Source organism: Acipenser ruthenus, chromosome 3 (genome assembly GCF_902713425.1).
Source record: "Acipenser ruthenus chromosome 3, fAciRut3.2 maternal haplotype, whole genome shotgun sequence".
In the NCBI taxonomy this organism is placed as follows: Eukaryota; Metazoa; Chordata; class Actinopteri; order Acipenseriformes; family Acipenseridae; genus Acipenser; species Acipenser ruthenus.
Window position 1 is genome coordinate 61,405,841 of NC_081191.1, and position 18,261 is coordinate 61,424,101.

General features: G+C 36.5%; 1 protein-coding gene across 4 annotated transcripts in view; it reads left to right on the forward strand.

Moving 5' to 3' along the window:
• LOC117435689 (rab effector MyRIP-like) overlaps window positions 1-18,261 on the forward strand; it is a 193,114-nt gene that overhangs the window by 114,893 nt on the left and 59,960 nt on the right. For 3 of the 4 annotated variants that reach the window (XM_059014731.1, XM_034059042.3, XM_059014732.1), the window contains exons 5-8: window positions 1,255-1,329; window positions 4,125-4,222; window positions 6,158-6,238; window positions 6,448-6,597. In XM_059014731.1, the coding sequence (XP_058870714.1) occupies window positions 1,255-1,329; window positions 4,125-4,222; window positions 6,158-6,238; window positions 6,448-6,597 (404 nt within the window). Of the gene's footprint in view, window positions 1-1,254; window positions 1,330-1,425; window positions 1,597-4,124; window positions 4,223-6,157; window positions 6,239-6,447; window positions 6,598-18,261 lie in introns of those variants that run through there. The other variant, XM_059014733.1, reaches the window with a different exon arrangement.

Here is an 18,261-nt window from a genome sequence, read left to right on the forward strand (position 1 = left end):
TTGTCAGGGATTCTTTGCACACTCCATGACCCGGCTTCTCCGAGTTCTTGGATTCAGTGGACAGGAATTGCGCGTTTAGTGAAGGCTCTATCCGAGAAGACAGAGAAAGGTAACAACTAGCTAGTTGATAAGAGGCCAATTGGGGACCTCAAAAGAGAGGTGACAGATAAAGTTAACATCAATAAAAAGGAATGGCTAATCTAAGCGAAGTAAACTGGGCTGGACGCCAGCATCACTGTCGATCCTTCCTGAGGTGTCGTGGGCTAGTTGACAAAACACCCCAAAGACGGGGGTTCCCACCTGATGACCCCTGCGAAGTGCCCCACCCAGCCCATTCCAGGCGGTCGCCATGCAAAGGCAAAAGGGAGGCTGTGTGTGCTGATGCGCCAGGGAGGCCGCAAACCGGCTAATCCCTGGAGCCAGCATTACACTTCAGCCATCAACACCGGGTCAGTAGGAAATCCATGTTACCTGGCAGAGAAGAAGCACTGAAGGCTCATATATTACAGCAAAGCTACATCTTGGTTGGTCTCCTCCACTACTGTTTCATTTTATCTTGGTGAAAACCAAGTCCAATATTAGCATGAAGTAAATAACAGCTACTCTCAATGAATGAATTTTTTTTTTGATTTTTTTTTTTTTTTTGTTTAAACAGTGTTTGTACTCCTTTAGCAAAGTACATCCACCCCATTAATGTATGTTTGTGCAGATGAGTCTGAGGTCTAACTCATTTTAATTAATTCATTGTTGGTTACGACAGTGTTTTGTGGCCTGATCCTATATAAAAACATTGTAGTTTCCAATAGTATTCTACAGTAAATACTATAGCAAGCTATAGTGTTTTTGGACTGTATTGTTTGTCTTATATGCGAGAGTTGCAGAGTATTAATATTCAAATTAAAAAAAAAATCTTCCATGTTATGTTGTATTTCTCTCAAGTATTTTGATAGTTATTTTTTTTTGGTGTTTAATAGTTAAAGTTCATTTTGATAGCACTTATGAGATCCTAATATACCCATCCCTGCTAATATTTAAATTCAGAATACATTTTAGAAAACAGAGTTTTTTTTTTTTTATTTGCACTGTGAATTTATACAGTTTGTGTATTTTCAATAACCAACGTTATGGATTGAACAGCAAACATTTGATTTGCTGTCTTGTTAGTGCTCTGGGATCCGAAAGGGAACATGTACAGTACAACATAAAAAGAATGTTTCTGGTTTAGTCAACCTTTTCTTGTTTCTTTATTGATAGGCATTCATGAAGAAAGCGTTGACAATGCAGAAAGCACCTGTGGCAGCGACTCTACGTTTTACAGACAAAGTGAAGGTATAGTCATTTAAACATGGACTCTCATTCATTTTTTTTTTTTCAGACCAGATTGGATAAAAAAAAAAAACTTAAATAATGAGTTACTTATACAATAGAAGATGTTACAGTGCAGCATCAGACAGGTTCCCTTTCAATTCGAAGACGACCACCAACCAATACTTTTGGGATATGCCTTCCAGGGAGGCTGCAAAAAGGCTGATCCCTTTAAGTATTCACTGAGCATTTTGTCAGAGCTGCCGAGATACAGAGGGAACCAGGGTTATGGTAAGTAACGTAACATTTTGTATATGTGCTTTACAAAGTGATGTTGTCGTAGTTAAAATAGTCATTCATATCAGTATGCTATTTTCCATTCATGTATAAATATAGCTTGGTTCTAAATTTGATGAATGTTTCTCCATTATTAAAATCCACCATATATTAATACTGGGTTTGTTTTCAGCTTTCCAATATTGTACTTATATATATATATATATATATATATATATATATATATATATATATATATATATATATATATATATATATATATATGCAGTTTGTAAAGAGGACAATAAAATTCTAAGTTAGCTTTTAAATAGATATATGTAGTTGCCTCTCTTAATAATGCTAATTTTGGAAATGGTGTATCATATTAATTCTAGTGATTCTAATGATATTATAAATATATAAATACTTTTGAAAAAATGTAACCATTACTTAATACAACAAGGACAGTATGAAAAGTATACAAATGTATTAAAAATGATATCAAAGAAATAGATGCAATGTAGAAACAACAGCGGAATAAAGAATTAGGCATTGAAATTAAAGAGGACAACATAAAACAGATGACCACATACGCAAGACTACTCCAATTACTGATTTCTAGTTACATTTTTTAATAATCAGCATTCGCCAAAAATCTAATAAGACAGGATCAAGGTTAATTTAGACGTACAATGCCTGAAATATGCATTAAAAGGGTAGTATATAATGCATGTATATAATTTATAAAGGGATTTTCTCACCAATGCCTTGTGTGTATATCAACTGTGTTCCTTCATGATCAGAAGTGTAGCATTGACAGTTGCATTCACTGATATAGCTAAAATAAATATGTAATTAAAAAATAAATACAGCATATAGAGCAATGTACAATCTGGATTTATTTTATTAGTTCTATGCACTTTTAAATGTTTAATTGATGAACTTTAAAAAACACAGCAGCAACCTTAGGGAAATCTTATTGTTATATTTAATTTGATTTCTGAGGGAATCCTTCAATTTAGTATGTGCTCTGGAGGAACCTAAAGCATATGTTAATTTTTTTTTTTTTAAATGAAAAAACATTTAACATTCCCAAGTGAATAACCACATTATTTTGTTTATAAAACAACTGGAACTCTATAGCAGACTCATATTAAAATGTGTTTTCCCCTGATGTAGATCGTGTAGTGCAGGTAACCAATCAAACTTTGGAAAAACCTTAGTGGAATGTTATAGCTCAGTGAGGTTTTAATCCGGTGAAAATGCAGGCTATGGCTTACAAGTGTACATAGTGTCTCTGCTGTAAAACATTCTGGATTTCCTAAGCAGCATTTAGACTAGCATTATCATATTTCAATGTGATCATGTACTATTATTATTATTAATATTATTTAATTTCTTAGCAGACGCCCTTATTCAGGGCGACTTACAATTGTTACAAGATATTATTTTTACATACAATTACCCATTTATACAGTTGGGTTTTTACTGGAGCAATCTAGGTAAAGTACTTTGGGTACAGCAGCAGTGTCCCCCACCTGGGATTGAACCCACGACTCTCCGGTCAAGAGTCCAGAGCCCTAACCACTACTCCACACTGCTGCCCTACTCTATGTATTGCCAGATAGGGGTAGAGGGAGATGAAGAAATATATAATGTTCTGGCGTTTAAACAAACAAACAAACAAACAGATAAATAAATAAATAGACAATAAGTGATGCTAACTTTTTTTCCTTAGTCTTTAATTATACATGTCCGCAAGATGGCTTTCCTTGTAGCCGGGGGGGGGGGGGGGGGGGGGGTGTAAAGTAGTGACTAGTCAGAGAAGTAAGGATTGGTCTACAAATATGAAATATCTCTTGATATCCCCATCTCTGAGGCCTGTGCTGTTACCCTCATGCTGGTGTCTTTAAATCTCCAGCAAACCTGTCTAATGTTTCCCTCTAAAGGGGATTCTATTGTACAGGTAGCCATTGATACAGAGAAAAAACACTGAACTACTGTAGGAAGAATGTCCCATCATTTGCTTTTCACTGTAAAACTATTCAGTTTGACACTTTTTAGATAATGAGTTCCCAGTTCTTAGAAATAAAGATAAATAAACAAGGAATGCAAATTAACCACACGTTAGTATCGATGTTAGCAGCCATTGCAAAGAATTTTTGATGAAGTATTTTCATGCCTTGTCAGCTCCATCGCATTCCAGCTTTGCTTTCAGATAATTGTTAACAAATTTGTTTGTTTGTTTTTTTATTGGAATTAGATTTTGTTTATCATTGTGGATGTTTACAAAGCTTGAGGCAACAATAGAGTTAGTTATATTTTAGTTTTAATTGTTTTTTATGAAAAGCTTATGAAATTGGGTGGACTTGGTGTTTTTGTCATAAACCCTCATAAAGCAGCAAATGTTAGAAAATGTCACATTAAAATATATATTATGCTAAATGAGAAAAATAATGAATACAGGCAGAACAGCCCTGACAGTCTACTGAAACTCTCCCTCTTTCTCTTTCACTTACTAAATACCTTTATTTTTACCAAAGGGCACAGTATGGCAGAAACCCTTACAGTCGCACTTCGAGTTGCAGAGGAAGCAATAGAGGAGGCGATTTCTAAGGCTGAGGAGTATAGGGGTAGTTTGGTAAGTTCTTAATTTTCAACACTTTTGAAAGCACCCCATGTTACCAACATTGATGCCTGAGTTGTATCTATATATTTAGCATTGTTATAATACAGGATGATATTTAAACCTGGGTGGTCTTCTAAGGTAGGGGGCTTCTCACTGCATTTTATATTCTTTCTATTGAGATCAGGTTTCTGTCCGATTTAGACACAGGATTGTTTGGTCTGTAGCCAGATCTACAGTGCTTATTGCATGCCTTTTCTCTTATTCTTAAATAAATAACCAAACTAACCTTTCTTCACCCTCAAATGATACAGGCTTTGGGGCTTTTCATATCACAGATATCTAGAATGCATCACATTATCATGAATCATATTCTTATTTGTGCTATGACTAGATTTATTTGCACATAAGATCTGTTCAACGGTAAATGGCTATGAATCTGATTAACTCAATTTAGATAATGACCAATTTACTCACCAAGGTCATATCTATTCTTCACTTGGCTAATTAGGCTAATTATTTAACTTGAATGCATTTTGGTATTCACCATTGCAGAAACTCAGTAGATTCCAGTAAATCTTATATAATATGTATTGTCTGTAGGTCTCCTTTTCAAAAACAGGTCTCTAGTCATTTTTTTGTCGCTGGAGATGGAGTACTGAGTGTCCTGTTGATATGCAGTGCCTTTTAAACCTGTTTTACTGTGAAAAAAAATACTTTTAAATGGCGTGTCTAAAATAAGCTGCGCGTGTGAAAATAAATTGGACCTGACGCGCCTGACACGCGCTGAATAAATGGACCGCTAATGGGTTAAACAATTAAATTAAACAAAAACAATTAGCTTGGCAGGGAGGCTTTTCACCCAGTCCCTGCCACAAAACAAACATTTTTACACTTGCAGGGCCCCTGCCCTGCTACACATGATTCTCATTCTGATTTAGATCGGGACTCTGACTATGCCTTTCCAGAACCTTGATTTTATTCTTCTTTAACTATTCTGAAGTAGATTGTGATGTGTTCTTTTGATTGTTGTCGTGTTGGAACATCCAGTTGCGTTTTAAACCAGGTTTTGTGCGGGAGGTTTCAGATGATTGATAGGAGGATTAATAACACATGTGACACATGTTAGTCAAAAAAAAAAATTCTGAATAGGTTAATCATAACTAGGGCTTCTGATTTTCGGTTTTAAATGATAAAATGCCGCCTATACAAAATAAATGATAAACATTGGTGTTTCCATTTTTTTGTCCACTACCTGTACATTTCCCAGTGCTGCTGGGCAATGCATCTATCATTGATTCGTTCTCAATACTTTAAACCCACCCCAACTACTGAGTGACAGCACAATCCTACATTTCTATTAGAGACTGCTTGCGAGATTTAAAACGAGATTACAATCAGGATGTAGGCTTGTTATCTGGATTTCAAGCTGTATTACAGTTAAGATACAGAGGATTTAAAACAGAATTGTGGTGAAATGTACAAAAATACATACACACAAAAACCCCAGAAGAATGTGCCCGTGACCATAGGGATTTCGTTGTGGAAGATAGCAAAGGAAAGAAGGTACAATTTAAGTGTACAAGTACTGTCCAGTTACTACTATACATATTTTGACAGAAAAAAAAATGCTCAAGCATTTTGGAAAGTAACCGAAAACACTAATTTCATACAGTATATCAAAAACGAAAGCCCCGAAAAAAAACGATTTACATAAAACTCGAAAATAGCTAAAAAATAAGCACCGAAAAAATACAATTAATAAAACCCGAAAAACAGAAGCCGTAATCATAACCAAAGAGAAATATTATTTGAATGGAAAGTAGGTAAGTTATGGAATTTTCCCACAGTGTAAATAGGATAGTATTGTTTCTAGCTCCAGGTAAGACAGAGCCTTTTAAATAATTGTACCACTCACATTAAATGGTTTTGTATATGGCTTTTCTCTAGGAGAAGCAAAATGAGGCCCATTACCTACGTGATAACAAAGAAAAACTAATAGAGGAACTTGCCACTACAATTGTGCAAAAAGTAAGTAATTTCTGTTTCTCTTGTAATGCTGAAAACATTTCTTGCAAACTGCAAAAAAAGAGAAAAAGTGCAGTGATCTTTGGTGGAACAAAGTCACAAAACTGAGCAGCACAAAATGTTACTACAACAAATTCTGAGTATATACAGTAAGTAGCACTGAGTGAGGTCAGCTTAACCTTTGTCAATCAAATATGTTTATTTTACTGTAGATTATAAGGAGGAGAAAGAATTCAGAGATGCAGCCAGACTCCGAGATGGCATGGCCTCTGTCCCGAAGCAGTGGCCAGACATCCCCGACAATCTCTGAGCACAGTACTGTCACCTCTCAGACGAGCCACAAGGGATCCCACATCTTATGGGTAAGTAAATGAAAAATGACACCCAAACAATAAAAAAAGGTTAACCCAAACATTAAGTGACTAAAGCAGAGGAACAAGACTCCAATATCAGCTGTGCTTTGAACTTTTCTAACTGAGAATGATTGTTCAATTTCATTACATTTATTTATATATGTGTGTGTGTGTGTGTGTGTGTGTTTGTGTGTAACAAGTAGCTTTTGAGTTAAGGGGAATGAAAGTAATGAATAGAGAACAATGGGTAATTGGGAAATATGCAAATTTCAGCATCACAAGAGCCAATCAAATCACGTGAAAGTTGCCTAATGGCTTCTACAGTCACAGCGTTTTAAAAGTCAAAGTACAGTATCTGCAGACATGTTTCGCCCTGTTTGGGGCTCATCAGTACAGCGCAACTGTACTTTGACTTCTGAAAAGCTCAGGAGAGTAAGTAAAAACAAGTAGCTTTCGAGTTAAGGGGAATAAAAGCAATGAATAGAGAACAATGGGTAATCGGAAAATAATCAATTTCATTGGCTCTTGTAATGCTGATATTTGCATATTTCCCGGTGCATATATACCGAAGCAGTCTGTCAGTGGTTGTTTAATTTACTTTCTTAGATTTTTATCTTTTACTTTCTGTATCATGTTTTAAATATGTTTTGCCTGTCCATGGTACAGCTGCCATTTTTATGTAATTCCTTTTTGTTATTTAGAACAGTTAAGTTGCCTGAGCAGTTGGCTGGTCCACACAAAACGGGTTTGTATAAATGCTATAAGAATATGTAAGTTATACAACACCATTCAAGACTAGTAGACATCCGCACTGTACGACAGATTAAAATGTCAAGCCACTGATTACTGGGACCAAGTGCCCAAGAACCTTACACAGTGCTGGTGTTACACTAGTTTATATTGCTACATTATTATATTTAGGAATCCTGGTATTTTAAGTTACCATATTACAGGGGTGGCCAAAGTGACCCTACGAGCTACATACCAGAATTTCCATATGGTCGAGAGCCGCAAGACATGCACTTTAAATACTAGCATTATTGTGCAGTACAGAAGAACAAGGGATAGAACATTTCAGAGCCTACACAGTTTCTGTGTCATTTTTATTGTACTGTAAAGTGTATTAAACTTTAAATGTAACACTGGTGTTTTTCCATGATTTCTGTTTATACTGTGTATTATGCACTTTAAATAAAATCTATTCAGTTATTATGAAGCAAAATATAATAACTGACCTGATTTCACCAAAAACACCACTTAAAAAAAAAAAAACAAGGATTCTTTTTGACAAGCTCTTCCCTTGAAGATCTGAATGCTGGGTGTAAAAAAAATGACTGCTGTGTGCATTAAATACTTTTGAGAGTTTTGTGGATGACAAATGCACTGTATTTATTTTGAAAGGGAATACAGTATCTGCTCATGATGAGACTTAAGATATGTAAATATAATATACATTTTAGACCTCCAATATAACATTTAAACATGCATTCTCTAGTCTAGTGCCATCACTCCAATTTTATAAAAAGATCCATTCATCTGAATAAGGACGTTTAGCATGAGCGATATTCCGTGCTTGCTTAAGCCGTTAAATCAGCTACTTTACTGAATGTCGAAAGGAGCATCTGCCTTAAGACTGATCCAGGAGGATATTGAGATGAAATTTTGTTGTGATTTGTTTAATAATGACATTTGAGGTTGCTCGCCTTGTGCAGACTACAGTGTGTAAGCGATTTGTTGCAGATGAGACACAGGTTTACACTGTTTTCTGTGAAAGCAAACTCATGCTCCCAGTCTGGTTTTAAGCCTCATACGTTCATTTATTACTCAAGGATTATTCGGTGATCGAAATACGCATGACCCGGGAGTGGTGTCGAAAGTCAGCAAGTGACAAAATATCCTTGCAGTGAACATGCAGGCTCAAGAAACAGGAGAGAAGAACGAGAGAGAACAGTAGGGAAGAAAGAATAATTAACACAATTGAATACAGAGGACAAAAATAATAAACTTGTTGTGTTTATTTTGACTTTCTCTCTTTTCATTTTGATTTATTATTCTTTCTTCAGTTCATTCGAGCCACAAAGTATGAGTCACCCAGCATTTCACCGGGAGCCACACTTGAACTGCAAAAGAGCCGCGGTTTGGCCACCTCTACCATATTACTTTCCTTCTGGTACAGCCTCCCTTCTCCCAGATACTTATAATGAAGTTAAAGAATACCATCAGAGGATGTGGTTGCTTGCAGAGTCTTACTTTGGTGCTGAGATTCGGGTGCAAATGTTATTTTACTTGACAGATACAAAAAAAGGTTTTATGCTTTTCCAGTTGCTGTATGTTCAAAAGGAGATAAGAAGCATTGGAACCAGTCTGCGTTGCTTTCCCAGGCACGCATGCCTGACAGGGACAAAGCACTGCTGCTTGATGCCCCTATTGCACCAGGGCATACCTTTGGTCCCGCGGTGCACAAGATGCTGCAGCGCTCTCACCGCATGCGGGAATCCATGAAGGAGTTGGTTTGCTTGCTTCAAAAGCAACCACCCCCAGTGGCACCCTACACCCCAGCAGCCTCAAAGACCGGCACAGCCGGCTCACTTGCCGTCAGAGGTGGCTGTAATAGGTTTCCCCCACCGGGCACAGAGGCAGAAGCCTCAGGCCAAGCCACAATCCGTGCAGCAGCCCTAGGAGTTTGCTGCCACAGGCCCAGGGCCCCTTTTCAGGGAGTATTGGCATCAGTGCACCTCAGACATCTGGGTGCTTACTACCATTCAGACCGGCTACTCACTGTAGTTCAAGCGCGGTCCTCCTCCCTTTCAGGGCGTGAATGTAAAATCAGTCACAGTCCTGCAGGACGCTGTGGTAGTGTCTCAGGAGGTGGCAACTCTGCTGCAGAAATTTGCATGATAAACACCCTCCAGTCTAGTGCCCAAACAGGATTGTGGTCTCAGACCGATCCATTGCAGTGTTCTCTGCAAACTAATCTGATGCTTGTCTTTCAAAAAAAGGATATTAAATGGGGTGGAAATCAGTTGCAGGACTGATTAAATGTGATTGATATTAACCAGAGTAATGGTGCTCGTCCCCATTGACTTCCATTATATTCTGGCCGGGACATTTCAATGTTATGATAATAAGCAGAGGATGACATTAGCAGGAATCATATTAAGCAGGTTTGACTTTATTATGCATTTGCTCTATACTGACAGATACTGTAAAGCTTACTATTGTTGCAAACAGTAACATAAGCTATATTTTTGCTGTGTTGGAATACAATTACACTGACTGTGACTACTTTTTTCAATTAAAATTGAACATAGGTAACATCTTATATTAACAAGCGGGTTCATATTTTACAAGTAGTCGCAGAATAAATTATCGGCACCCTACACTTAATATAAGATATATCAAGAAACCATGTTAAATACAAACATTTGGTGAACATTAGCCAGTAATTAATATGACAAAGAACAAAATACAGAATTTCTGGTAGTTTAACCCTTTGCAGGTTAACAAACAATTACTTGCCAGTATAGTTACCGTAAATTGTTGAATATGTAATAATGGTTAACCCTTTGCGGTCCTATGTTGGACCTGGTCCGACATTGCAATTTTCCCTTTCCGGTCCAATGTCGGATCCTGTCCAACATCATCAAAAAGACGTAAAAAACAGATCTCTAGTCGTTTTTTCTCCAGAAAAAGCAGAGAAAACCATTCAATGGCCGAGTGAGACCGATAGGAGCCGAGAGAAGCCGAAAAAAAAGGGGGCGTATCTCATGAATACAGATAGCCACAAAGATAACACGGACATAAACAAACAAGATAGCTGCTTCTGCATCCAGCGCTGAAAGAATATCACAGACATTTGCAGAGCTTTTTTCAGATGTTATAGTAATAAAATAATGACTTGGATCGCATTATTGAGGAGTTTGGTGATAAAACGAGTGATCAGATGATTTATCGGTATGCACTATTATGTAGAGGTATGTGAAAAATATAGTGAACAAGGGGTGGGGCGGGGCGGGGCTGGAGATGCAGTACTGAGTGTCCTGTTGATATGCAGTGCCTTTTAAACCTGTTTTACTGTGAAAAAAATACTTTTAAACAAACGTCTAAAATAAACTGCGCGTGTGAAAATAAATTGAACCTGACGCGCCTGAGACGCGCTGAATAAATGGACCACTAAGGGTTAAAGCGATCAGATGTATCGTATTTTCTGAGTTACCGTTAACAAATATTTGTTTTGTAGTGTGTGAGGTATATATATATATATATATATATATATATATATATATATATATATATATATATATATATATATTGTGTCGATGTCAAGAAGGACACAAAACAGAGTTGCTTAAAGTAAACATTTGGTTTATTCTCACACAATTAAATCAAACAAAATAACCAGTTTAAACAATCCAGGTTCTTGTAATAGTTCCTTTTTCTCCAGGCTAACCCCGAGGTCCTGCTCACAGACCCTTTTATAGGGGAGTCTGCACATGGCTGGAAATACCCTGCCTGACAGTTGGTGAGGGAAAGTACCCAGCCCAGGGATCCTGGAAAGATCCTGGCAGCTGTGGGGAAACAGCTCTTTGCAGGGTAGCTGTCGGACTATGAGTCCGCTGGTGGGGTGGCTCCGGCAGGCAGGCCACACGGTTGACCAGCAGGTGCGTCCACGGTCCCCTGGACATCACTGGCCGGTCCACAGTAGGGAGCAAGCCGGTCCTGATGGAGGCGGAGGGCGGGCGCGAACCCGGGACCTCTCGCACTAAAGCATAGTGCCAATACCGCTGTACAAAAGAGCCGGCTCCCTTGCAAGGAGCGTATAATGGGCTTATGTCTTTGTGTGTGATTATGTCACCTACCAGCCCTACTGCTGCCTTCCCCCGTGCACGCTACAATATATATATATATATATATATATATATATATATATATATATATATATATATATATATATATATGTATTTGGACTAGTTTAAGTTGTAATCATATAATACCTTATTTGAATTCAAAATCATGTAGAACCATGCATTGGAAATAAAACTAAATAAAGGAAAAATAAAGGTGCAACAACTAAACTAAAGTTATACAGAAAGGAAAAATTAACTAAACTAAGCAGTACAGAAAGGAAAATTTAAACAACGACACCCCACTCCCGATAGCTGATTAGCTATCCAGAGAAATCTATGGCAGATTCCTTTAAAGGTTACAACCACATTCCTGACAGTTACTTAAGACAAAGGTTAGGCTTAACAGGGGTGTTGTTAGTAACATAAATATTTACTTTTGTTAATATTTCATAATCAAAGCGCCATTAAATCAGTCTCATATACAGTAGATGTTTTGATTCAGAAGGCAATTCTCACTCTTGCGAGATAAAGACGCTCTTTGTGTCCAGACAACCTTATGAGAATTATCTAATATCAAGACAGCTAATTTGGATTCTAGCTTTAAACGCAGAATGATAATTGCCTTGTAAAACCCACATCAATTTGTAAAAATCACATACAACAAACAGTTACTATAGTGTTCATTAACTCAAAGCATGAATTGAAAGCAATAATACTTTTCTTACATGCTACCTCAAACAAAACGTCAATTTTACTTTAAGGTCTGCTTATTCTCGAGTTCATAAGAGGATAAAAACACTATGTGTTGAATACTTAACAGACTTTCGCTGCCTCTTCCAGCTGGTCCGTATCTCATCAAAACAGACGCTCAAAGGCTGTCCTGCAGGCAAGGAAAGTTCCGGGGTCCGGAACCAGGGGGCGAAAGAAATGTTTTTGCAAAAACAAGAGTCATTTACTATTTAGGTATTCCACTGAAACAGCAAATCCTCCACACGATATGCACTCTTCGTCCGAGTACATCTGGGATATTCCACCTCAGACTCCGACACTGCCAGCTAAATAACAGACTGAATATATTTCAGTCTCTGTCGACTTAAAATGATATGTCCAACTATCTTCCTCCAGTGATCAATCGGGGCTAAATTAGAGATTTGATTCCAAGTACTTTTTGGATTTTAGACGTCTTACGAGGAGGGCTCCCACACCAAAGCAAACACTGGGGTCGTTATCCCGTATCAGAGTTTCCGAAAACGGTTTCTCTGTTAAAGCCGATTGCAGGCTGCGGGTCTTCAAATTGTCAAAGTTCAGAGCCTTGTTCTGCGTGTCAGGGAGCCCCGATTGAAAGTTGCGCTCGTCCTTTTCTAATCCTCTTTTCACCCCAGTGATTGGATACTTTGTTTATTTGGGGCTGTGCCCGAGTCCACATGGGGTGTTTTCCCATTGGCTGTTCTCGTTCCGAGATGGCCCGGTGTTCTCAATTGGTCTGCTGTTTTGCCACTGTCGGCTGGGTTTATGAGGCGGACTGTTCTCTGTCCGTAGTGTCAAAGCATTCAAAACCATCTGGTTTTTACCTTTTGGAAGACACACCTGGTGCCACAGGATTTATTCAACGATGGTTAAGATAAACCACTTGTCCAGTATTTAGTTAACAACTCGTTTTAAAAGCAATCTCTGTCAGTGGGGTAGTTCGTGACATGAAACTACGCAGACACAGAGAAAGGCTTAGGACCCCCCTGTATATTCCATTTCTGTTCATTTAAAACAGAATGATATTATGACCCAACCTGACGCTACAGTCTGCAAGTATTAAATAAATCAAAACAAGAAAATCTGCCCTTATTTCACCTTTTCAATTGATTACCAGTCAATTCATTTTTTATTGAGTATTTTAAAAACTGATTGGAAGCAATTTTTCCTGTCATCTTGGACACTGGCATTTTTACTGCCATACTGCTGTACCAAGGCAGTAAACTGACAATGAAAATATGTTGCAAAACTAGCAAATGCAACTGATTCGTCACCTAAACTCAAGCTATCGCTGTGGAAACTGGGATATGTATTTCTTCATCGAGTTTAATTAGAGATAACATCTTTCCCAGGACTACAATCCCACAATGCACCGCAGAGATGATGCATGTCTAAGGAAATTAAGGTAATTCAATATATACAGTATATATATATATATATATATATATATATATATATATATATATATATATATATATATATATATATATATATATAATCAAAAGGATAATAGAAAGGTATGACAAATAATCGCTTATAAAATATAAATGAGTATTAGCTTGATCACAACTACTCAATAATTGTGTAAACAAGGGAAACCAAGGGACCACATTTTGAATTAACACATTTTATTGGATTTAATTAATACCTAACAACTTCACATTTACTCTGAAAATATGAGTTTTTGCACACCCCTAGTATATATACTGGTACTGGACTGTATCTTCTGACGTCAGCATAACACACATACACAACTGTTTTACTGCAGAGCTAGACTGAGCTAAATTACCTGTAACGGGACAAATTGTCAGGGGCCCTGCAAGCTGAGTGCTTGCATATGCCTGTTAGTTTAGTACTAGCAACAGCACCTTTCACCAACCAACCGTTTCTAAAATAAAAACAGCCCTTGTACTGCCAGCTTAGTGCTGAGACTGCCAATGAATTGCATTTTTGGTTCGGTTTTATGAAAATGTCGGTCTCAGTTTGGTTTCAGTTTGGGGAAATCATAACCATTGCAACCCTAGTATCCATTGACAGTCTTTGTGTACACCATTGGATTTCTGATGTTATGCTGCCATCTGCTGCTTTTATGTTTCCACACCACTTCAAACAAAATGTCTAACAAAATGTTGTATAATGTACAGCTGACTTTGCTGCTGCAGTGAAAAATAAAATGAATCTTCTTTGAGACTAATAGTGGCCTTATTGAGTAATTAATGCAATAACACTGGAATGTGTTACAGTGCTATGACGTCCACGTGTTACAATCTCATGTCTTAGAATTGTGTATATTGTTTAATGGATATACAGTAAATTATTAAAAAATAAAATGAAAATCACAACAGGGTTGAAACAGCCAACAAGCAACATTTTAAGCTTTTCAATTTCATTTAACATTTAATAGTGGGAACCACCTGGGAATTATTCGGTGTAGTGAGTTTGATATGAAATTACATTTGTATTGTCTACTTACTGAAAAACTGTGTGGCAATTTTAAAGCCAGAGGGTCTTGCATAACACTTTATATTTTTTCTCTTGGCTTGAAAAACTGTAAATGTCAGAGATTGATTTGAAAAAAATTAACAAAAAGACAAAGCATAAACACAATACAATCTGCATTTCAAAGATCATGTGGATCTCATTACCACAGTTGCTGAAAATATAACCCCAGCTTTGTTCATGTTTAGATGGGCAAAATCCAATTTAACAAAATTAAATTAAAACCGTCAGGGCATATATTAAACTCTCTTTATTTTAAACTGTTTGAAGTTTCCATCTGTCTGTGAATGTAATAATAGGTAGGGGTCTTTGCTCTTACTGGAACTGGATATGTGCTTTACTTTTCGGTGGTGTGTTATACCTCCCTTATAAAAGTTTCCAATAGTAAAGTGGAATAAAACATGGTAAAACATAAGCAAGCATTTTAAAGCTCAAACCGAAGTATGGTAAGCAAATTAACTATGTTAAATACGTACTGTATTATAACCTTGGGAAAATCATGGAGAAACTGCAAAATGACTAAATGACTGTATTTTTTTTAAAGGTCTTTTGACCTGGAGAGTGAAATTCTTATCAGACTTTCTTTTCTGTCATTAACCAACCAGCTGCTAATTCCGATAAATGTTTGCAGTGAGTTTATTTCAAAACTGCATGTGAGACCTCCATAGCAATATAAAGTGCACCATATGATTTATGAAATATTTAATGAGCTTTAAAGCCCATATGTCACCTATTTCATAATACTATCTGATAATATTTTAAAACTATACTATAATAGTGTTATTTATATATATATATATATATATATATATATATATATATATATTTATATTTATACTTCTGCGCTTTAACTATGAAAATTCCAATGGTAAAGCCTGTTTCGAGTGTATATATATATATATATATATATATATATATATATATATATATATATATATATATATATATATATATTACACATTGTAATTAAACATTCAGTTTGTTTAACTTAATTTTAAAGCTGAGGGAACTTGGTTTCAGAAGACTAGGTTTCAGGCCACTGCATGGTGCACAAGTGGAGTCTTGAGGAAACTAGTGGCACCAAATCAGCCAATCAAAAGCCAATTTTTAAAATATATGAAAATAATTACTGAATAAAGAATAAAAAGATTAACAAATTCTGACATATTTCTCAGTTTGTGTTATTTATTTTAAATTAATATCTTTAGCAAAAGGTGACGCATTCAGTAGGATTTGCTTGTGTGATTGTCAGGCAAATCAGCACATTTTTGGCAGTGACACGATAAAATAAAATAAAAATACTAATACTTTTGATTGGTTTATATTTGGGAAACTCCCTGATACAGCCCTTATATGGATAGTATTTATCATATGATTTGAATTAACGTATAATATGATTCAGAAGGATTCCCTAAAATAGTCAGGGAGCACACTACCTGTTCGTAGAAAACAAATTCATGATTTCAAAAGTACAGTTTAATAACATAATACACATTCAGACAACTCACACACTAGGAAATTAAGTTTCTACCACTTTATTTATCAGTAGTCTAACATAAAATAAAAAAGGTCAATTTCTTTGTAATAATATATGTATATATATTAGTGCTAAAACGTTTCTTCCTCTTATGTTCTTAGCTTGTTTTTTTATGCCAGTATTTTCTTAAACAAAATAATAAATGGTACTTTTTTATTGAAATAAATGGCTAAAAACTTTGAACTTAAAACATAAACAAATCAAGTGCACAGACATCATCATATTCATTCAGTAATTGTAAAAAATAATTGTGTTTCTTCTTTGCTCCACATCTGCCAACTTGTTTTTATCATCAGAGCATGCGCATTAAACAATGTGACGTCACTGGAATGGCGAGGAAGGGCGCTGGGACCAGAAATACACTCATTACGGTTTCCATGCAAGTGTCGAATAAAATGTTGCTGCGAGTAAAAAATAAAACCACCTCTAGCGAGCGAGCTTGTCATGCGAGTAAAAACTTCTTAAAAGGTCGACTTAAACCGTTTTCTACAGCGTTTGTCGGGTATATCTTCTTATTCGCATAAGTTTTACCGAGCTTAAAAGTTGGCTGGAAAAAGGCCTATTGTATCCAGCTTGTTTGACAGACATCTGGAGGTATATATTGTACTTATTACATTATTTAGCAGACTTACGTATTATTGTTATTCATAATTGTATTAGGCCTAATATTTATTATATTGTTACTAAAACAGTAAAAATAATAGGCCTATTTTAGTGATGGTTAAACAGTGTGCTGTAATGTTTAGTGGTAATTCCACTTTCAGTGGACATAGTGCACTTATTTCCAAATTATCCTGTTAAAAGGTGACTTTGGGTCAAGTTTGTCAAAATTAAAAGGAAAGCTTTTCCTGAGACGTCCAATTCCGCGATTTGCGGCGACCATTTCACGTCCGACAGCTTTGTTAAAAAAACAGCTACAGAAGCAGGAAGAAAATACATACATGGAGAAACTCTCCAAGTTAAAAAAAGGTGTAAACTCTCCATCATATATAGTTTTGGAGTGTCTAAAATGTATTGTAACGACGGAGCAGTTGAGCCTGAAGATTATGGGGCTCTGGACTTTATGTTGGACCATGGGGAAAGGTGGAAGTACTCATGTAAATTATAAATGTTACCTTTGTTAATGTGTGTTCATTGGCCTGCATGAATGGAGTGTGCTGAGTTATAGCAAGTAAAGCTAATGTTTTTCTCTACCCACTCGGTGAGACTGCGTTGTGTTCTGATTGGTTGTTTGATTATTCATCTTTATAACTGTAAAAATGGTCCAATCAGGAGTGAGTGGGGGCTATAAAAAGCCACTATGAGCAGAGCTTGAGAGAGTGTGAGTGGTGTTTAAAAGTTCTAAGTTAGAAGAGCGTCCAGTGAATAAACCAACAGCAATTTTCATTGCCATTGAAAGACAAATTCTGTTGTAGCATCTACATTTCTTCCGCTGCTGAGAACCTTACGCACCCTGTTACAGTATTCTTTAGAGTTTTCATGTATTGCGCTCACGTGCACTCAACACAGCAGCTTGTAAAGTAAGGGATAACACATGGCAGGGTGTGCGTTGTGTTCATTAACATACAGCTGTAGTTGGGTTGGCTTCAACCAACAAAGCTGTATGTTAATGCAACACAGCGCACAAGCTCTGGAGTGTTATCCTGCTTATAAAACGGATACAATAAAAAAAAAAAAATGTTTTTATTTTTTTTTAAACAAACAATTTTATTATATATCCTTCCGCTTGGAGATAAATAGTCCTTCAAACAAGGTTCTATTTGTTGTAAACATTGGAGGTCTTCAACATTTCCATTTACTGTAATTAATTAAAATAAATGAAGCCTCTGTGCTGGTCTTTTTCTTGATAATGAAAAGATACAGGAGGCAAAAACAAAGTTCACAATCCACACTTTACCACTGCTGACCCGGAGAAGCCAATACAAAAATACATTATTGGCATTTTTAATTGCTAACAAGCTATCATTGCGGTTTATGTCAGCACTGTTTACGGAGCGATTGAGACCAGCAACGAGGCTGACATAACACAATTGAGTACTCTTG